This window comes from Acipenser ruthenus, chromosome 10, assembly GCF_902713425.1.
Source record: "Acipenser ruthenus chromosome 10, fAciRut3.2 maternal haplotype, whole genome shotgun sequence".
Lineage (NCBI taxonomy): Eukaryota > Metazoa > Chordata > Actinopteri > Acipenseriformes > Acipenseridae > Acipenser > Acipenser ruthenus.
Window position 1 is genome coordinate 42,642,131 of NC_081198.1, and position 24,122 is coordinate 42,666,252.

Sequence of the window (24,122 nt, forward strand, 5' to 3'; positions counted from 1 at the left end):
TGAACGAACAAATAGCGGTCCATCCAAGCCGGCGTGTAACTGAACCCCGGACATTGAATCTGGCCAACGTGTTGAGATCTGCGTTTTAATTTACAATACCAATAACTTGACTTCTCTTTACTCGACCAAGCAATATACAGCACAGCTAAATGCGACACAAATAATGCTTTTGGATGTCCATCGTTACAGACAGACTATAATCTGCCCCATCCAACCCCCAACAGAAACATATAATAGATCTATATATATAATGTATATTAAATACAGATTATAGATTACCGTCTTGAGAAAGGTGGGCACAGGTTAATTTCCAAGATACCATTCTTTCCTAATTAAAAATAAATAAATAAATAAATAAATAAATAAACAGCTGTGGATAATATAGAAAGTAAACACTGAAGTACACACTACCTTACATTGCTCATAAACCAGCAACTAATTAGTTGCCTGGGGGTGAATGTTAGCAAGGCTTTCCACCTTCACAATTGTGAATAACTGTAACAAAAGAATGATAGTGTTGCTCACCCTTCTATTATATTACACCCAACAGGTTTTTGCCGTTCCTCATCTCATTAACATAAGTATTCACACAATTGAAAGTATTCCGACGCCTTTATTTTTTTAAATCAAGCACTAAACATTAAAGAATCTAACAACTTCATATACATATTCTCTATTTGTTATTTTATATGCAACATAATTTTATTTTTGTACTCCCATTCAGTCACGTGTAAATTCAGTCACGTGCATATTTGCCTTAATTGATCTGACCCTCTACTGGAAACTAATTGATTTCCATTTATAATATCTGTACGTTTGAAATAACCAGACAGTTAAGTCTTCGATATTCTAATACACAATATATATATATATATATATATATATATATATATATATATATATATATATATATATATATATATATATTTTTTTTTTTTTTTTAAAGTAGGATACAAAAAAAATGTACATAAAATTAGACAACAGAATACATTTGTCATTTTTTACATTTTTATTGATGTTTAATACAACTTATAAAATGCACACATATAAATCCTGATCTTTACAGATACTTAAGTGAAAACATGGTAACTGACATGTATTTTCTTCTGAACTGATAAAATGATGAAGCATCTGAATCCGAACGGAATCTGCCAAAACTGGGATATCATCTGAAGTATATTTTATGTGTAATATACACTGCAATGTGTTGCAGAACTGCACCAGTGCAGAGAGGGTGCCAGATGTCTAGTTTGAGATAAATTAAGATTTAGCAGCCCCAGTTTACAAACAGAATATACATTAAAAAAAAAAAAAGAAAGAAAAAAGCTCAGCCTTAAAAAGGGTGCTCATGTGTTTAGACAAAGGATTTGCTACTGAAATACAACAGTGTCCAACATGGCTGCTAAGCACTGCACAATATTGGAGGTCATCAGAACGTCAACGTGCTCTTCTAAATGGCGTTTTGGATCCTACAAAGAAAACAAAAAGACAAAGATTTTGTGTTTATTCGATTAGTGGATAGGACTGTAAATGTGTAGGTGCCACCTGCGGTCAAGATACCTGGCAAAGACCTTCATAGGACATATGTAAATGAACAGCTTTAATTCCCTTCAATTCTTACATTCTATAAGTATTAAACAAACCATGTGCAATTAGTTAATTTAATTTTGGGCCAACAGGATGTCATATCAGTCTCAATGTATTTATTTTTTGTGCTATTTTTGCAAAACAATCTGTTTCAATAAGGTTATTTGGACAAAATAACACCCAAGTTAGGTTCTTAGCTACTATACAAGAAGTCAACAACATGCTATATTCCTAAAGAAGAGTGATCTTTTTGATGCTCCTCCTATGATACAAATTAAAGGCACTCCAGTATTCTAAATCCCATGCTAATAGACATTTTAATAGAAAAACATTTATAGGTTTAAGGAATCGGTCTTCAGCACAATTTTTAGAAACTCATACGAGACTGCAGACAGATGCATTTGGTTGTTAAAATGGTGGTAGAGAGAAAGGGGAAGGGGTGTCTGATACAGAGAATAGTTTAAAGATTGGTCAGGCTAAAACAAAAACAACAATATCTTAACTCCATTCCATTATTGTGTACTATTGAGTTTGAAAGTCAAGTTATTTTTAAAATAGCTTTCACGCAGACTTTGATAACTTCTTAAATTAAATATTTAATGACCTGTTTTCCAACATTCTTTATTGCCAGCTGCTCAGGTGTCATCTTATCCTCTTCTTCTACAGCCTGAAAAAGAAGACAAGCAATTTAAAACATGTTCCATGCTGTAATGGCTTGTTGAGAAATACTACATCAACCTGGATTGTTCACTTTTGTATTTTAAGAATATTCAATTCAATTATCAATAGTGTATACTTTATGATTTCTAAATTGTTTTCCATTTCTGATATTTACAACTAAAAAAACAGTGATGTTACCTTATTGTAGTTCTTGGCCAGCTCTAGCATCTCCTTTACAATAGTTTCATTATGTTTACAGTGTTCACTGTAGTCCTGCAGGGTCAGTCCTTCCATCCAACTCTTCTTGTGCAAGTTCAGCAGCATCTATGATAAAATGATTCATTATAAAAAAGCCAACTTTTAATCCTAGTTTTTAAGACAATGTGGCATGTGAAAAATAAGCAATCATGAAACTGTAAAATTGATGTTAAAACCACTACAGTATCAGCATTAGAAACAGGGTCTTTTTTGTGGGGTTGCACAGTAGCTAATGGTGATCATGTATAGTGTATACACTGCAGAGAATTTGTATTTGTTCTGTGTATATCTCATGCTTAACAATTCTCTCATCGGTTTACATTACAAATATACATATTGAATAAAAAACACCCACCTTTTGTTCCAGTTCATTTTTCCTGTAATTGATAGTGATAGAGTAATAATGTCTGTTCAATCCATGAATTAAAGCCTGCAAAAAACAAAAGAAAACACTTAAATTATGTAGCAGTCAGACAAAATAGAAACCAAAATGCACCAGTTAAAATAAAGTAACTGAAAAGAATAAAAAATAAAAAAAAAAGATAATTGCAAACATTTAATACCCAAATGATTATATTTAATATGACTGTTAACATAGAACCCTATTTAAGACTGTTTAATCCACATGGGGTCAACCTGCAATAACAAGTCAATTAAGTCAACGGACATGTAACACTCCTATTCATGCAAGAACAAGGACTTGCAATTCGCTTTACACTTCCAGAGAAAGCAATCTCATTATGCCAACATTCCATTACACTATAGAAAAAAAAAAAAAATATATATATATATATATATTCTAGGATTTTATCCTTCACTTAAAATACTTATCAGTGGTGGAAAAGTCTTTGTAAAGGTGTATTACCAACCTGCTGCTTTGGCTATGTGGAACCACACATCCAGTTTGTAGTATAATGAAGTAGTTTGATGCCATAAGGTTAACGAGAGAGGTCATTACAGCTGTGCAAAAAGGTCCAGTAATGTATTCTCTTGAAACTTACAAGTATAGACTTGCCTCTGCCCAATCAAAAAGCTAGACCATTTCATACTCATTATGTTTTTTGTTTTTTTTTCATTTAAAGACATACAAACACGCAATTCTGATTAAACAATGCATTTTATTGACAGGGGAGCATTTCAGCTGTACAGTGTTTTTGCTTCTTTAGATTACTCATGCTATTTTTGTTCTATAAAATTTGGTAATGCAGAAATTCCCCAAGGTGCAAGTGGGATTGCCCTAGATGGGACCAACTAACCTCCAAGGAATATTGTGGCTACTACTTGGTCCATGCAAATGCACCTCAATGTTTCATTTCTGAACTGGCTGTTAAATTCAGGCTGCGAGGTTTATACTGAAGAGTAATGTTGCAGAATGTATTTATTGATTTTAGAAATTTTGAATAACATTTTGTAGATGTTCCCTATCATTTAATGAATACAAAATTATATATTTCAGTATCATCAAGAAAGAGATTACCATCTACAAGGACATGCTGACAAATGTAACCAGAGGCCTGTGAAGTGGTTTGTTTCAGTAAATAAAGAACAATATACAGTAGGTTCTATCTGTAAAGCATGATTTATTTTTCTATGTAATGTGCACCACCTCTTCAAAAACACCCAATCACATTAAAACTAAAGGATCTAACTTTGCCAAATTATCAGTGTGCAAATTAAGGTTCACAGAACTACTGAAACCTTAATGTCTTTGACCTTCCAACATCTTATAGCATCAAAGGCTTCCACTGAATACAATGTTTTTTTGTTGTTTGTCAGATCAGCTAATTTGTTTGTGACTGCAGATTTTCAGAAATAATTTAAACAAATCCTAAAATAATTTACTTTTGAAAAAAAAAAAAAAAAACACATTTATTGACTGCAGTAGGAAAGGTTTATACAAAAATCGACTGGCAAGTTGTCTTCCATCATTTGTATGCATAGAAATGCAACATTTCTATTTTATAACAGTATACTTTATTCCTACCTGGATGGATGGCTTGTTTAAATGACCTAGATTTGATGTTGTTTGTCTTGGTTCATGTCCCAAAACCATCATATTGGCATTGATCAGTCTGAAGGCATCAATAACAACCTATAAAAACAAGGTGTAATGTCAACTCTTTTCAGAAAATGCAAGAAAAAGGGCAAAATGTGCAGCAGCTGCACATCTGGCTTTGGATTTCTTCCAGACAGAGTTTTAATGAAAAGCCAAAACAGAAGGAATATCCTGCTGGTTGTGCCATCAGCACAGCACCACTTAACTTGTGATTTAAGTTGACAAAAATTAAACACAGCTTGCATTCAACAAAGAAATATATATATATTTTTTGTGAATGGAACAATGAATTACTTTCAAGTCAATTGCAATGTAAACAATACAATCTACTATTTATTTTTTTTACATTATAACTTTATGGTCGCTTATCCTTACCTACCCAGATCCAATTTAATCAATGTGAATGACAAGGAGAGAACACAACGGAAAGTGAGCACAGGCTTAGGGACCACATCTAAAGCCCAGTCCTGTCACATCAATGATATGATCACAATACACGAAATGACAACAAACTTATAACCAGTAAGGAATGAACCCCTAGTATTCAGCTCAAGTCATATGCTATTGCTTTTTCTGACTATAAAATAGTCTCTTCCTTGTCTGATGGATAAAGATGTCCCTCTCAGTGTCGCAATCAGGGCTGTGCAACAGAGAAGAGTGGAAAGCCAAAGTTATTTGTGATTCATGACAGGTAGTGGCTTATATTACAGTGTCACTAAAATTTTCATGTGAATGCATTTAAGATTGCCTTTAAGTTATTGATGGTATGTTTCAAATCAGCTTTTACATGATAGATATTCATTTTCTTGGGTTTTGTAAAAGAAATGACCACAGGCTAAAATTTTGAATACAACAATTAAGGCATTGACTAAACTTAATTGCCACTGATTTATTTACCATTTTTAGAGGAAGCATTAGCCCTTGATAGGACAGTTAGTCTCATATGATCTTTTGCAGTTCTGGCTTTCCATTGTCAAAGTGAATCAGCCTCTGCCATGGAAGAAAGAATGCCAGTGGTCTACAGAGGCCTGGACAGTTGTGGGCATTAAATCCTTATTAGTTTATATCTCTGAGATGTGTGCACTTGTCATCCCAGGGAGGCTAGCTGCTGTTTCTCTTCATTATTTACAAAATACACTTTTACATTTCCTCCAAAATCTATGCACACCTTTATCAAGTACTAGGACAGTATTGAGACAGTATCAAAAAAAAAAGTGCACATCTCAAAATGTACTTTATCATGATTGAAATGATATATATTTGCAATTAATTTAATTACTGAAATCCACGGATCTGAATGGTCTAAAGTGGACCCATACACAAGAGAGGTAGAATTCTTTGCCCTTTTTGCCCACGTGGCATTTACAGTGTGGCCATTCTTCAACTTTTCATATTGCGTCTGCCTTTTTATTTTCTTCAGCAAGAGCAAAAATAATGTTTAACAACCAGGTTCTCCAAAAGCCACTGGGACAAGATGTTTAATTTTTCAAAGTACACATTAAATGCAGAGCTTACTGTAAATGTGTTTTAGTTATCCACAGGACAGTGGCAATGGTAACTGTATGGATTACCCTAGCAGTCCATTTACCGTTACCATTTATCACATATAATGTACACTTGTGACACCTTCCAATAATAAAATAAAATAAATAAATAAATAAATAAATAAATAAAGATTCAACCAGATAAAAAAAGAAAACAAAAGATGTATTTACTTTTATTAGATTACACAGAGGCATATTTAGGCATATTTCATACTGGTTTAGTGAAGTCTTGGGGTTAAAATATTGTAATTAGAAGCTAGAATTAGAAGCTTGGAAAATCTGAGCTTAATATCTGCCTCCAAATTGCCTTCATTAAATACCAAAAAGGTAGCAAGTGTACTGCATGACAATAAATAACTGTTAGTCAGTCAAGAGCAGCTCAGAATATTGGCTGTTGGAGAGTAACACTGATCGACCGATTGAGCAGACTGGAATTTACTTTGACCTACTGGCATTTACATAGCGGAAAATACATTACAAAAAATAAGCCATCAGTTGAAAGTGAAATTAGATTTTAAAATGTTTTGGTAAAGAGTGAGACTGACTCAGTTCTTTCCCAAACAATCACCTACATTTGGCATGGCATATTAAAATAAAAACAGCTCATTAATGTCTACTGTACTAATGAGGAAAGGATGAAAGAGGTGATAATTATAATCCAATACCTTCTAAAACAATCCAGGTGGGCAACTTTAAGATTGTTCAACTCTTTTAGAGGGCAGCATAATGTAACCAGAGTACAGCTAAGTAGTCACCAAACCTACAGACTCAATAGCCTTAAAGCAACACAGTATTTAAAAAGCTGTGTCCACAGAGACCAATTAAATACAGAATATTGAGACACTAGAACAGGACAGCGGGTTTAAACAAATCATTTCAAACACAGGATTTCCTGAAAGGTGAATTTGGTCTTTGTTTTTCTTTTGTTTTTTTTTGTGCAATATTGTATAAAATGGGCGAACTTGACGATGTGACTTGTAGATTTAACTTTAAATCCATTTAGATTTTCTTTGAACTTTTATTTGTATGGATAAAAATACTGCAACAACAACATTATTATTATTATTATTTTTATTATTATTACTAGGGGCAAAAAACTTACATAAATGTAGTCACTCTTGTAAATAGATTGGGTTTAAGGTTAAGTAAAGATGACATTGTGTTAAGTACAGTCTAAACCAGTAGTATGGTCAGATTTGCTGCAAGCATTCAAAATCTTGAGAATTTTCAGAGGTCATTAAGATTGACTGCTCTTAACAGTTTTCCTCTGGGATATCCCCGGCTTTTCTCTCCATTTCTGTTGATTATTATTATAATCCAACACACAACAACACAATTCAGTGAAACTAGCATCTAACTGCAAGTTCTCAGGTTTGTTAAATGTATGTTAAAGGTCTGTTTACCTGTTTAATAAACATGTTTCATACAATACAGTGTATTAGATACAATCATGCTTTAATAGCACCTTTAGTCTATGCACTGCTCGTGGATCAAAACATAAGCCTAATACAAGGACTGATGATGCTATTTACATGTGTGATTCCTGCTGTCTTCTTGTTAGTAGCTTTAATATAATGGAAGACCTTGACTGTTTTGTAATTAACACGTCTTTATTGGGGAGAAATTTGGAGGCGAATGCTGTGAATTTACTGGTTAGTAAAATAAACACAATCACACACCATTTTTTGCTGCAAGATAAATTTGTGAAATGTGTGCATCATTCTCCAGATCAACAAACTCCACTATAACAGCCAAGTAAAGGGTCCACACATTCATAACCCTATCTTTTCTTTAATATCTTGTGCTTGCTCTGACCTTGCAAATATAATTAGCTTGTGGGATGCAGGGATTTCACTGGCATAGATTGTTTACCAATTACAATTGCTGGAAAATGAAGCTTGACATTGCTTATTGTATGGTGTTGGGCTAGCATTTATAATGATTTTTCAAATTTCAAATTTGTCACCAAAGAACTGCTAGACAATGTATTCCAAGACTAAAAACTGCATGTAAACCAATTAATTGACATGCATTTGAGTCACACATGGCGCTTGGTAACACACTTGTAATACAGGTAATGTAAAAAATGTGCTCTGCAATAAGCAGAGGACAATCTAAAATCCTGTGCAGATAATAGATATTGAAGACTTTTTTTCCCCTTGTTTTTACAGAATATGAAATCAATGGTGTGCAATATTTGGGGAAAAATTAAGATAATAACAAAATGCAGAGTAGAGAAAAAGGCTAATGTCCCATGTAAAACTTATTTTATCACCTGCAACTGACCTGCTAGCAACTGTTCAGCTGGCTGCTGGTTTCTTTAAAAATGAAGCGAAACATGTGACCTTGGGAGTGCAGCTGTGGTTTGTGACCATTTTGTTACTTATGCTGCCATGCACTGTCAGACATCCACAAGTGAAAAACATCATCCCCTGTCCCCCGTAAGCTCAAAACATAAAAAATTCAGGGAAATCTTATTTTTTATGCCATTTCTGATGAAAAGCACACAGAAATGAAACTGACTTATGCCAAATGAATGTCACTGAATCACTGTGATTGTGGGCTTGATGTTTGTAACATTGAAATTATTTATAAAACAACCATTTTAGCTTAAGAAAAGTAATGCCTGAGTGTGTGTATTTTTCTTGGTCTATCCTTAGAGAATTATGACATATCTGGCCCCAATAATAAATAAATAAATAAATAAAAATAATTTTTTTGTTTATTTATTTTAATACTGTAAGGAGGTGAAAAATGCTTAACGATTTCTCACAAAATCCACACTGCTATAGCTAGCCATGCAGTGTCCTAGTACAGGAAACATCTAAAATGGTTATATGTATATTTACTGCTCCACATAATTAGGGGGTATTCAGAGATGTGTATAATGAATAACCTTAATTATTGGAGCAGTGTTTTTAACATGGATGGAAAAATCATATGAAAACAAAGACAATTGATATAGGGAAGTAAAAATTTAAATCTACAAAATATTTAATGATTGAACCGAGGTTCATATGTAAGCAACTGATTTTAACTAATTTATTTTAAAATGTGATTTTAATGTTTTTCAGCTAGCTATAACACTAAATGTAGGCAAGTTGCTTGTTCCATGTTAAACATTAACACGAATCACTGCAAGACCCTGTAATATATTATACCCTCAACCTTGCTGAAAGCTGATTTTATCCCCAAGGATGACACTCTGTTCAGGAAAAACAGATTATCTGTGTCCTCTTATAGGAAAGGCACCAAACAATAGATGTGTTAGCCATATTACAACTACCATCTCAAACAGGCTGACATTACTGACGAATCATTAGGTCATTACAAATGCAGTGTGAAAAGTGTGTCCCAAGGATAATCACTGCAACTCATTTTTAATTAATACATCTGAAACACCCTCAGCTATTTTTATTCTCAAGTAAAAATGGTCAGTCTCCAGGTAATCTTTGTTGAGCAGCCGGTTACACATGAAGAATTAAAGACACATATGAGTTATAGACCACCGGTCCACTTAGAAATGGCTTCTACTGCTGGATATGATAAATAAACTACATTTTTTTATTTGACCAAATACACCAACTCATTTTTTTTACCCTTCCCCCAGAAAAGTATTCATTGTTATTTTAAGATTGGGTTTAGTATAGGAGGTACATGCTGAAACACCACACCCCAGCAGTAGTTTAAGGCAGCAAACCCTTAAGTCATTTCTTTATGTTTTGCAGTCTCTCATTTACCCTCCCTATGGCAAAGCAAAATCGAATTGCCTCTCACATTTATAGACAGCTCTGTGAAGGTGATAATAGAGCTGCTCCCTGCTGTCATGAGGCAGGAAATAGGAAAATGGCATATGGGGCCAGAAAGAAAGAATGAAGAAGAAAAGGGGGGAGACCAAAGAAAAATAAATAAATACAAAATCAGAAAAGGTTAACAGCAACCCCTTCATCATTCATTTAACCATGTGTTAATCTCATAACGTAACATTTAACAAACATATTTCTTATTTTATATTATTTCAAAATAATACATTGCAGTCACTCTGGCCAAATGATAAACTGCAGTGGCTGGGATTACTAAAAATTGCATATTTTCATCAGTACTACTTCATTAAAATTGGTTAACTACAGGAATTGCTTTAGATAACTTTCAAATTAAATGACAAAAAAGACTTTCATTATATATCAGAGAATTGTCAATTTTTGCAATATAGTAATATAAGGATATATAATAAAAAGGAGACTTGTTATTAACATTAATTTCAATTATAAACTCCTACAATACATTTTCAAGGCTACGTAAGGCTTTACAGGGGGTTATTAAAAAAAAACAAAAAAAACACATGTTTGCATGCAAGTGTACACTTTAAACCTAAAACCCCAACAGGCAAGATACATACTTTCTTAAACATACAAGTACCTCCTCAGTCAAACACTACCCCACCGCACTACAAAGTAAGCATTTCAATTTAGATTTCCTTGAATTCATATGTACGGATACAAATTGACTGTACCTTTCCTTTAACACTCTGAATTGGGTCCACCACTACAGCAACAGCACGCTCTGACAGGGCTTCAAAGCTCTGCTGAGTGTTGATATCAACTCCTGAAAGCCAACAGCCAAAGCCAGGGTGACTGTGGTACCAACCAACAACCATCTCGGGCCTGAAATAGACAGGGCATTGAGAGTGAGCATCTCTACAGAGAATGAACTCCGCACACAAAATGAAAGGCAATCCGGAAACAAACTGGTATAAACTGGGCAGGGTAAAAGGAAACAGGCGTGGGAAAAAAAAGGGTAAAAAAAAAAAAAAAAGGGTAATTCAACATGCTATCGTAAAAGCATGAAAATGAGGAAAGTGCGACAAAGGAGTGTTATCATTAACGGGGCGTGTATTAGTAGCAGAAGATCATGCTTTCAATTTTTCACCCTGTTACCACACCTTCTCTGAGCCAGTTTGTACCCTTTCAGCACTTGAGACTGAATATTCACCCTTTAAATATCAATTCAAATCAGCAGAGGGACTAAGAACTCAGTCAAGAACGCAATTTGCGGTGTTGCTGGGCTGCTGAGCCTTTTGCCAAGATTAATTTTTATTTTTTTTGCATAAAAGTATATGCGCAAGCAGAAGACTGTTGATGTGCTAAAATTTAACCAGTAAGACAGGTTTCAAGTCAAAGAAATTACTGAATTAAAAAAAAAAAAATAAAAAAAAAAATAATTAAACCATGCTTTACCTTCCTGTCTGCTTCAGCATATCTAACATTTTGGCTTGAAACACAGGGTCAACGGCTTCTACACTGACACCCTGTTTAAAAAAAAAAAAAAAAGTCAGACAACTTTTTAGGTAGCTATGATATTTATGTAAATTAACAGCAAATGTTAACAAACAAAACTTGGTAAAAACGCACAATACTTGCTTAATACATACAAAATGAAACCCTAAAATAATGACAATTATTACATATTTACAATATTGTAGAATAAATACAGCCTTACACAAAACTTTCTTTGAAACATACGATACAAGATACTGTTACTCACAGTTCCTGACTGAGGCATGGCAAAGACATCAATCACTCGCACAGTGTAATCATCAACAAATTCACCCAGCATCAAACCCATGACTTCCATTGGAACTCCAGCCCTGCCATGTTTCAGCATCTAGAATTAAATAAATACATCACATATACATATACATATAATATACACACACACACACACACACACACACACACACAATGATTGAAATACTGAGCTTGTCAATAGCGCTCTCAGTGGTAGGTACCAGTTTATGTATAGCACCTGCATAAATTACTGGCATTATAAATGCATGCAAGTCACAACCAGTAAGCAAGGAATTATAAACCTGAATTTACAGGGACTGCGTTCCTATCCTAATAGTAGTATTAAAGATGTAGGTCTCCTGTTCTCCTTCTTTTACAGCAGTCTACATCATAATTTGAAACTGCCAAATTATCACTGAAATGTAAAAAGTGATGTGACACGGCAAAAAAGATTGATAGAAACATTAAAATATGTTATGTCATAACACAGTGTTGCACTGTATGACCTGGCAAATACATCACAGAATACAGTGTCAACTTATTACTTATTGTTCTGTACAAATACTTTTTAAAATAAATAAATAAATAAAAACCTGTATGCCCTTACCTTTAGCAAAGCAAGGGAAGAGATGTACACCTGCTCTGCAGTATCCACTGCAGGGGCATCAGTTGGTGGACCCTAGGAAGAAAATATATTTAATTCCTTGCAGATGTCAATTACTTTTAGTTTTGTTATTATGGCCGTTGTTAAAATGTCAATTTTATGTCGTCAAAGTTTCTAAATATTTATTGAGGGTCTGAAAGTGGCATATTGCTTATTAAGTATTTGTTGTGACAAACAGAGCTACCAATTAATCAAATAATAATAAATAATAATAATAATAATAATAATAATAATAATAATAATAATAATAATAATAATAATAACTGTAGAACAGCCAATATGTAAAACAAAAATACCGTACTACATTAACATACAGTAGTTAATGTAGGAAGTCAAAGCTATCTCTTTCTGCCTCCTGTGGATTTTATTAAATTCACAGATTATTAAATACAGTAGGGCATTTATCAAACAATCAGTTCTGATTGTTTCCTATTATTCTTATTAATAAATACAAAACAGGGCTTTTCCATCTAAATATTTGTTCAACCAAAGTAGTTGACTGAATACACACACCATCATGTTTAGAGAGGGTATGCAAGATTAAGAGCTTTTTAGTTCTATATTCTCATTAACTGTTATGCAGCGCTTTAAGATATTATTCATTTGAGATACTAATGGGCAAACCCATACCCTTTTCCACTTGTCAAAAATATTTGATTCACCAATTACCTGTGTGCTTCTAATAGTGGTGTGAAGCAAACACCACTGGGCTCAGTAATAAATCAACAAAGCAAATGGCAATCTTGCTGGCACTGGCAGCACAAAGCTAAAGATAACTGTAGATTGGGGCAGTGGGAACACTTTGCAGGTATCTACCATAGATACAGCAGGAGAGGACTGTATTCACTCTCCCCAGGTACAAAAGCTGTGAACAAAATACACATCTATTTGTCTTGCACTAAATAAATAAAATATATCTATATATATATATATATTTTTTTTTTTTTCCAAACCATCAATACTCTGGTCACAGACAAGAATACATAATGCAAGATTTATCTCTGCATTTTTGGGGGGGTGGAGGGGGCAAAGACAGGACAAATAATGTATAAAAGTATATTAAATATACTTTCATTTATATATGAAATATACTTGCAAGACATAAATTACATAATAAGGTTGACTCAGATTATTAATTTGTTATTGATTATTCATGAGTGAAGTTTCCAACAATACCCTGACTACTACTGCCATAAAAATACGGTGCACTGAACAGCACTGTGTATTATTACCTTGCTCCAGAAATGCTTTGTTTTTATCAGAGTTGCATATTTTAATAAATCATGCATACTCTGATACTAAAACAGGAATTAAGGTTTGTACACTTAGCTGCTTTTTACACACATTACCATTTAATAATACAGTAATAAAGACCCCAAAGCTACAGTGGTTAAAAATAAATAAATAAAAAGCTTCATATCTAGTAAACTGACACCTTATATTAAAACTAAAACAACAAACACACATTATTTGAAGTGAAAAATATGAATGAGGACTTGGTGGGGAGGGGGGGGGGGAGAGACGGGTAAATTACTGTAGTGCGATATTGTGTTAAAGAATAATCCTTGTATAACATGCAACTCATTAACATGAAATATGCAGTTTACCAAGATTTTAACAAAGCATTTCAATGTTTCTCTAGTATGTAACTTTTTTTTTTTTTTTTTTTTCTTTAACCCTCTATTGCATAAATGTATTTTGGGTAATAAAATATCTGTTTACAGCTGAATATATTTTATTTGGTATCAGTGATCCATTTGATATTTTTTCCTGGTAAGCAGTAAAACTGAGGATGGGAAGTTTGTTGCAGGATAACTTCACTCAGTCTACTTGCTCACTAAATATCTTGCTATCCATGAATAGAAAATCGTCTCTGTTTTAAAAAAAATATGCAAATTATTTTAAATGAGCCATCTGTCCCACAAGTGTTGTGGTACCCTAAATATGATCAATTTACTACCAATGTAAAATGATTGCAAAAAAATTAATTTGGGTAAAAAATAAAAAAAATTTTTTTAAAAAAGTGAAAAAACCACTCCATCCAGTTAGTCAGCATTGTTAATCATATTTAGGGAACCAATGAACTTGTGTGAATGATTGCTCATTAAAATCTATTGAATATTTAGGGTTACCAGGTTATTTAGTGAGCAAGATGTCTGAGTGAGGTTATCCGTGTTTTCCTTGAAACAAATTATATATATATATATATATACACACACACACATACACAGACGTGCTCAAATTTGTTGGTACCCCTCCACAAAAAATGAGGAATGCACAATTTTCTCTGAAATAACTTGAAACTGACAAAAGTAATTGGCATCCACCATTGTTTATTCCATATTTAATAGAAATCAGACTTTGCTTTTGATTTTTTAGTCAACATAATATTGTAAATAATAAAACAAATGAAAATGGCATGGACAAAAATGATGGGACCGCTAACCTAATATTTTGTTGCACAACCTTTAGAGGCAATCACTGCAATCAAACGTTTTCTGTAGCTCTCAATGAGACTTCTGCACCTGTTAACAGGTAGTTTGCAGGTAGTTTGGCCCACTCTTCCTGAGCAAACTGCTCCAGCTGTCTCATGTTTGATGGGTGCCTTCTCCAGACTGCAAGCTTCAGCTCTTTCCATAGATGTTCGATAGGATTCAGATCAGGACTCATAGAAGGCCACTTCAGAATAGTCCAATGTTTTGTTCTAATCCATTCTTGGGTGCTTTTAGCTGTGTGTTTTGGGTCATTATCCTGTTGGAGGACCCATGACCTGTGACTGAGACAGAGCTTTCTGACACTGGGCAGTACGTTTCGCTCCAGAATGCCTTGATAGTCTTGAGATTTCATTGTGCCCTGCACAGATTCAAGGCACCCTGTGCCAGGCGCAGCAAAGCAGCCCCAAAACATAACCGAGCCTCCTCCATGTTTTACTGTAGGTATGGTGTTCTTTTCTTTGAAAGCTTCATTTTTTCGTCTGTGAACATAAAGCTGATGTGACTTGCCAAAAATCTCCAGTTTTGACTCATCTGTCCAAAGGACATTCTCCAGGAAGGAGTGTGGCTTGTCAATATGCATTTTAGCAAATTCCAGTCTGGCTTTTTTATGTTTTTCTTTCAAAAGTGGAGTCCTCCTGGGTCTTCTTCCATGGAGCCCACTTTCGCTCAAAAAGCGACGGATGGTGCGATCAGAAACTGACGTACCTTCACCTTGGGAGTTCAGCTTGTATCTCTTTGGCAGTTATCCTTGGTTCTTTTTCTACCATTCGCACTATCCTTCTGTTCAATCTGGGGTCGATTTTCCTCTTGCGGCCACGCCCAGGGAGGTTGGCTACAGTTCCATGGACCTTAAACTTCATAATAATATTTGCAACTGTTGTCACAGGAACATCAAGCTGCTTGGAGATGGTCTTGTAGCCTTTACCTTTACCATGCTTGTCTATTATTTTCTTTCTGATCTCCTCAGACAACTCTCTCCTTTACTTTCTCTGGTCCATGTTCAGTGTGGTGCACACAATGATACCAAACAGCACAGTGACTACTTTTCTCCATTTAAATAGGCTGAATGACTGATTACAAGATTGGAGACATGTGTGATACTAATTAAAGAAACTAATTAGTTTGAAATATCACTATAATCCAATTATTTATTATCTTTTCTAAGGGGTACCAACAAATGTGTCCAGGCCATTTTATAATATCTTTGTAGAATAAGCAATAATTCATCTCTTTTCACAGCTTCTTTGCTTTATTCTATGACATACCTAAGGCATGCAAGTATACATGATAAAATAGCTTTTAATTTCATCACTTTTCAGGAGGAATGAAGCATTATTTCAATGAGCTGTAAGGGTACCAACAAATTTGAGCATGTCTGTATATTCGGGCTACTCCGATTAAAAGATTAATTCGACTGATTAATCAACTAGATTTAATTGCAGATTAATTTGTTTTACAATTTAAAATCGAGCAGAATTTATTTATTTTTTTAAATATAAAATGAAATCAACTATTAGAAGATCTGCATTTTCTCTGCAGAAGTTCAATCATAAGTGAGCAGAGGCGGGACATATACCTTTAAAGGTAAACTGTTTCAGTTGGAGTTTAACCAATAATAATAATAATAATAATAATAATAATAATAATAATAATAATAATAATAATAAATATCTTTATTTTTATATAGCGCCTTTCATAGTGGACCACCATTAGAAAGCGCTTTACAGAGGTAGGCTGTGAACTGTAACTTACAATAGGACACTGATTTAATATCTCATCCGCAGGATGGAGCACAATGAGTTAGGTGACTTGCTCAGGGTCACATATCGAGTCAGTCAGTGGCAGGGGTGGGATAATGGGAAAGAAAGATCTGCCCTGGCGGGACATTAATATGCTAGGGTAGTCTGTTTAAGAATAGCAGAATTTTGCGCGGCATTTATATTAGAGACTGTTATTGAGAATTATATTGAGAACTTCAAAGTAATATTTAGAATTGATTTTTACAAATTTATAAAATATATATTATATATTATATATATATATATATATATATATATATATATATATATATATATATATATATAGGTGTGTCATCAGACAATGGAACATCGTAGTCAATTTGGTTACGAATCAATTTTCAAAAAGAACTTTCTCCAAAAAATTTGAGATTATTATTAGCAAAGATCGTGAGGTTCTTAAACACTTGATTGATTCTGTTGTTTACCTTGGCAAGCAAGAACTGGCTTTCAGAGGGCACAACGAAGGCACCAATTCTTCAAATAGAGGTAATTATGGGGAATTACTGTCCCTGATTTCTGACTACAACAGCATGTTAAGCAATCACTTACAAGAAACTAAGTACGTAGCTGTAATGGTAGATTAAACAACCTATGTTGGAACCACAGCTCATCTGTCTTGTGTTTTCAGGTATGTGACTGACAGTGGCCCGAAAGAACGGCTGTTCTGTGAAGATGTGTTACATTTACTAAAATAAAAATAATAAAGTGCTTTTAAAAAGACCAAATATCCTTTGATAGCACTGACTAATCTACCTATTAATCAACTGATGCCCATAAATTAACCGATCAACATTTTTAAATCGAGTGACAGGCCTAATATATATATATATATATATATATATATATATATATATATATATATAAACACAATTTGAATTAAATCTGTCAGTTGTGTGCCACCTCCCCACCCCGCCTTTCAGAAGAGTTCCATTTTAATAAAACCTACAGTGTGCTCTCACTTCAGTGCCCTGAAGCAGCATCACACTCTGTTGTATTATGAACACCACCATAAGCTGGATCCCTGCCACATCGGTGAGTTTACTCACCATTAACCTTATTTGCACATTGCCTAATGAGAATATTTTCCATTGGTGATGTCACGGATTGCCAATGCCCTTCATTAACATCCCCAAATTCATGAAATGCCTTTTATGTTACTTCCCAGCATACAATTATTCACAAGACTTCATACATGTTTTGAACTACTTTTTTCAACAAAAAACATTAAAATACAAATTTGGAAAAAAAAAAAAAAAAGAAATTGTCTGTATAAGCTAAAACACTGAACATAACTGTCTGTATTCTTAATGTTATAGTGTAATAAATAAATCAAATGATTGTTTAGAGCCCATTCCAACCATCACAATGGACTGACCTGCCTGAAAGGCATTATACTTCACGCTGGGCAGGTGGTTGATTTTAATACACTATACAGTGACAATTAGCCTTAAAAAGCGGCAAACTGACAAATATGCAATTATCCTACATAAGTTATATTTATTAGCATACTACAAATTCATGCATTATTAAAATGACCTCAGAATTAAACCGGTGATAAAACTGTAAAATATATTATTTTGTTTACAGTAAAGGAGCTTTATGCTCCTCTTGTTGACAAAGTGTTAATAAATGGCATTTGCCATTACAACAGCACAAAGTTAACACCTCAGTGTTATCTGTTCAGCCCTTTTCGCAAATTTGTTAACACTATTAGTTAGATTACCCCACCTTTTCCATGGTGTGAACTGGTATCAATTATTTAACCACTCTTATGATATTTTAATAAAAGATCTGCTGATTAAATGTGAACACAGTGTCACTTTGGACCACTAAATTCACTAGCAATATTTATTTTACACTCAAACAATTAAGAGCAATAGTTGCACAAGAATATGTGTATTACACATAATGTGTCTCTATATTTGATACAACTATTTAAATCATTAACCTCCCTTGAGCAGTGTCCTTAGTAGGAATAGAGTATATGAAATACTATTGATATATTTTTCCAGCTTCAGAACATAAGAACTGCATTAAAATGTAACCTTCAGGGTTTTTTTTTTAATTACTTGTTTGGTGTTAATAGCACGGGGGAAAAACAATCCCTCACTGGTCTGAATTTCTGCTTTTAAAATCAAAAAGCATCCAAGTTCTACTTTGTAACAAAGATTTACCTAGTAGGCTTACTACGCACTATCATCGCTTAATCTAAAAGGAAAATACAACTATCTACATTTCTGTTTTATTAATTCTCTCCATACTGTAGGTTCATAAAGAGTAACAGACTTCAAGACCTTCTGGAAATGGTAGTTTAATGTTCTTGTTTTTCAACTGGTTTCCCAAATGAACCAGAAGAGAGTTCAATTAAATCTTTTAAGTACTGAATATTCAAAGAGCAAAAGTGGAAAACAAGCTGCATGTAAACCAGTACTCCTGTCCCTGCTTCTGTGATGTGCAGAGGCAACCTGTTATAGAAGGTGTTAATTGGCAAATTCAGTACAAGTCAGGAGCATGTTCCCTGTCGTCCCAGCCCAGCAAGGCTAGGTCATTAAAGTGGAAATGAATTCTTTCATGCTGCCTTAACCCTTCAAATGCATGTTTTGCTTTAGGCTTTGCCAATTGTGTAAAGGTGAGAAGTATAGATCAAATGTTTTAAGACATGATAGACAAAATGCTTTTAGCATAGGACTGCAGTAAACTATCCCAATGTAATGCTCTCAACAATACTTTATAGAAAATATAAGCCAAACATGATACACGATCAATGGTCTTTTCCATTATAGTTTTGTTCAATTTCAGTGGTACAACCAGATGGCATAACCTAATCATTTCTGTGATAAATGTGATATGTTCACCCCCAACCCCAGCCTCAAATCTGCTCACTAGATTATAGTTACAGAACTCACAACTATTTCTGACAACACTATCCAACAAGCAACTTAAAGTACAGTAGTAAGCAGTTATTACATTTATTCTGAATGCAAACTGCCTTCACAAAGACATCACACAACCAACAAGATCATCTAGAAATCCCATCCTCTTAATCCTTTCATGCGCAAGAACTAAATGCACGATAACTTCATATGAGGCTAGGAGATAGTGTGTTATGGGGAAAAAAATTTCAATGAAAAAAATGTGTGTCCAAAACAATTTTTTTTTTCAGCTATTTTCAATATTTCATAAATGAAAGGGTTAAGCAGACTAAAAAGGTGTGTCGAAAGTGACAGCCTGCTTTCCCTAATGGCAATACAGAACTTCCCTACAAGCTGTTACTAACAACAACAACAACAACAAAAGATTTTTTAGATTATTTTTTGGAGCAGTTAATATGCAAGTTAATATGAAAGCATGAAATCAAACATAAGCAGTTTGAACCATTTTTGGAAAATGTTTAGATTTACTTTGCCTCAGCCACTGAAATATTAAAATACATTACAAAGACAATTTATTTGATAATACTACTACAGTCACTACACTAAGTATTACATTGATTAGGTTTTAAAATTACCAAGAACAGTATGACTGTCACTGACTGGTAGGCATAATTAAACGTAGGCTGTTATTAAATGTATTTTCTGACACAATAGCCTTACATAAATTAGACTGTTCACAAACTTAACAAACTGTTTAGATGGCACTCAGGCAGCCCCTTATGGGACTCTCCTTTGGGACTCTTGTTGAGATCTCCTTTTTACCTCCGTCACCACTGGTTTTATGTGCCAAATTCACTCTAAGATCAGAATTTAAATATATAAAGCTTTGCAAATTCATGACTTTTTATTGTTCTTCCCTTCTATTGGACGAAATGATGACACCAAAGATTAAAGGTAATCATTTGCAGCTTTTGCATACAATGATAAACAGTGGGAAACAACTATGCCTTTTAACTATGCCCTTGTGATTCTAACCTATGTGTTACAAACATTCAGCATAAACAGCAAATCTGTTTTCAAGGTTTAAATGATTATATAATTATGTTCTCATGCGCAAGTTATTTGAGTGTGTATTGACGTTCCTTTAAAGTCATGATGCTCCATTTGTACAGGATTTTTTTTTCTTTAATTTGAGCAGTTTTTTAAAGTCTGGTTCAAAACTAAATGAAACCAATTTAATGGACACAATGGGTCAATTGCAGCTTGTGTATATAAGGCCTGGAGTCAATTCTAATTACAGTTGCAGCAGGGCTAGTCTTTGCCGCCACCATCTGTTTAATAAGTTAATGGTGGCGAAAGCTGGCACAGCAACAGCAAAAAGAGTCTTCCAAACACAAGTGTTCTTGAAGGGGATTTTCTGTAAGTGGACCCATCGCCACAAGAAATGAAGGTATTTTTTACAAATCGCACAGCTACTTTACAATAGGAAAAGGAGCTGACACGTTTTAGCGTGTTTACTTGGTAGACTAGCGAGCGAGTAAAAGAATGTTATGGAAAATCGTGTAGCGAATATATTTCATGCAAGTAAGTTGAAAACTCTGCGACACATGCAAATTAGGCTATGGTGACATTAAACGTCACAGGGAACCGCCTTTTACGCAGTAGAATCTGCATTAGTTGGAAAACTGTTTAATCTTCCTTATGTCGCTGCTATTTTTGCCAAGTAAATTATAAACTTGCTCGATACATGGATGGATAGGGGCTACAGTTTACATATAGTATAGCTTCAATTTTGAATCTAAACTATACAGTGCACACAACCTTATTTTGGCAAAAAAAGAAAAAAAATGATGTGGGTGTTATTATGCATATAACTGACACTAACCTGCCCAAGTCCAGGCATACCGCCCCCAAGTCGCAGAAGTCTGTCCATGTTTCTATAAAAAATACAAATAAAAGAAATACAAGAAAGTTATTAACCATGAAACTTTTTAGTCAATTATCATATAATTCACCCTCAATCTTTCCTTATGTCAAAAATATTGGTGGTAATTACAACACAACATCAGATTTCCTGTTAATTAACACCACATACTAATTCAAGAACCTGTCTTCCTTGCTAATTAACAGACCCTTTCTATGCTTTGCATTATTTTTTTCTTTTTATGGTAAACCCCCCCCTTCACCCCCCACCCCCCCAAACACACACACACACACACACACACACACACACACACACACACAGACAGTTTAAAGTCTGGAAGAGAAAGTTTTACATAGTCAAACCAATCTTTTATTAATTATTACTGAACGACACCTGTCTTTTGTGAGTGTATCTCTAAGAATATGCAAAAAACCCATACAAAAAATGATTTTTCTTAACTGTACAAATAGGACTGGTAACAAATGAAAATCCTAATTGGTAGATTCTGAGCTAATTAACTTGCAGCTTGTCAGTCATCAATATTGCATTTGAGCAATGGTGTGACAAGATATGGATCTCTAGATACACATGTCAGAATGCGGCAATTTTCATATGATACAATATGAGTGAGAGAACACATGACTTCGGCTGAAAGTGCCATAGGATGCCCAGTGTTTTTTTTTTTTTAATAGCCAGAACATAGCCAACATCAGATCTTTAAAATGGTATACAATGTACAAAATCTGTCTTTGTGCTTACTGAACACCGTACACGTTTGCAGTCTTTTTGAACCCTAACAGCCTTATAAATAAAACTGCTTGTATATGCTGCTGTTGACATGGTGAATTAACGGAGTTAATATTGTGATACGATGCTGAATAAATGGTCAAAGGTCGCAAAAAACTACTCATTTAATTAACTATTAGATAGCCACAAAAGGAGTTCAACAGTGCCTCCTATGTGCAAATCACTGCATCATTGGTCTGCTGTATACCAAAATTCAGACCTCTATTAGTATATTTACACATACAACTCTGACCTAAGCTGCCTTAGACACGATTGGAGTAAAAGATTATTTTCAGGTGGGCCACTTGTTTACTTGTACTGGACACTATGCGCGTGCATAGCTCCGTTAACTAAAGGGATTGACCTCAAGCATCGTATCTCCATGGCGACCTCACTACACATGGGACGAAAAGTTGCATTAGGGTTCTCTAAGTTTACAAATGAATCCATAACTTCAGAAACTGTCAGGGATTTTTAGGAAAACCAAAAACATCTGAAAACAATATATTATATATATAAAACCTAATTGTAATTTGGCACAATTAACAATTAATATTATACAGTATGTACATGCTTAGTCATGCTGCCAAGGATATGCCTGCTTTGACTATTATTATTATTATTATTATTATTATTATTATTATTAAATAGATTAAGTAGATTAACAGTCTCAAAACAAAAATATCACACATGTCTTAATAATGTTATAGTTACACGACAGAACATCGTGAAACACTGACTGCGCTTGTGTACCACAATTTAATTTTCAAGGTTTGGATTCAATGAATTCACAACAGCATCCTGTATACATCTATTTTAAATCTCAGTGTACATAAGATAAACGGCACATACAATGTAGAACTTTTAAGTTCACCAGTAGAGTTGTCTCCATTTTTTTTTTTTATTATTTAATGTTAATTATGATCAATAGGCAAAAGTGCAGTTCTCAGCTGTCACGTTAATGACTGTGCTTATAAATGCAGCATTAGGCTATGTTATGTATGTATGGAACTTATGTAGTCAAAAACACTTAACTCAAATCCCACATACCGTAGCGATACATCCAAAATCGAACAATATATTGCTAAACCTGTGTAGAGAAAACTGTAAACTTGATTTAGTTAACAACAGCACTGTCAGCAGACATGGACAGTAACGTGTAGGCTTCATTACAGGAGGAGGCCTGGGCCTTTTTTTGGAGTACTCAAGTCTGTTTTTCCAATCCATACTCTTTTAGACCAAATTAATCTCACCCCCTTTCAAACACTGTAATAACATACTATTTCAATATTGAAAATTACCAGTAACGATCGTCTGACACGTTAAGATGTTGTCTTTCCTTTCTTTTCCTTGCGTCTGTGTGCGCTCCCTTGGATTGCACAGTGAATCAGCCCGATTTCATTCTAAAACAATCTCGCCGGTCACTTCCGGGGCAATGCTTAGTTGTTCCGCATTGAAAAAAAGTAAACAAAGCGGTTTCAGTTGTGCAGACTGTGTTTTTGAATACTGTAGTTTGCTTTTCGATTGATGTATCATTACATTCTAGAAAAAAGCAGTACTTGTTAAATCTCAAATTAAACTGGTACAGGAACTCACAAGATATTACAATTTTCAAAAGGGCGAGTACGTTTCGAATCTTGCCTAGAGTGAACTAGAAATTGAATGGCATAGCGCTCCTACTAAAAAAATAATCTTAATGCAAAATACTTTAAATATTACTAGTTGTTGGGAAGTATATATATATATATATATATATATATATATATATATATATATATATATATATATATATATATGGGAAAACATTATTATTAGTCGTAGTATTGTTGTTGTTGTGTTTTAGTTGGCATATTTAAAAAAAAAAAAAAAAAAAAAAAAACAATCAGGTGCCTATTATTCAATTTTGTAA

At 34.0% G+C, this 24,122-nt stretch overlaps 1 protein-coding gene across 2 annotated transcripts; it reads right to left on the minus strand.

Annotated features, from left to right (window-relative positions):
- Window positions 1–990: 990 nt before the first annotated feature.
- On the minus strand, window positions 991–23,670 carry psmd14 (proteasome 26S subunit, non-ATPase 14). 2 transcript variants are annotated; one of them, XM_034020389.3, is made up of 12 exons: window positions 23,515–23,669; window positions 23,264–23,303; window positions 21,389–21,440; window positions 12,280–12,351; window positions 11,650–11,769; window positions 11,343–11,413; window positions 10,619–10,769; window positions 4,490–4,597; window positions 2,861–2,935; window positions 2,446–2,571; window positions 2,192–2,254; window positions 991–1,469 (listed from the first exon to the last, which is right to left on the minus strand). In XM_034020389.3, exons 3-12 carry the CDS (start codon window positions 21,434–21,436, stop codon window positions 1,371–1,373), a joined length of 933 nt encoding a protein of 310 aa, XP_033876280.1. In that variant the 5' UTR covers window positions 21,437–21,440; window positions 23,264–23,303; window positions 23,515–23,669; the 3' UTR covers window positions 991–1,370. The 2 variants fall into 2 exon arrangements, with proteins under 2 accessions (XP_033876280.1, XP_033876271.1); XM_034020380.3 differs by lacking the exon at window positions 23,264–23,303 and having other exon boundaries at window positions 23,515–23,670.
- Window positions 23,671–24,122: the final 452 nt, after the last annotated feature.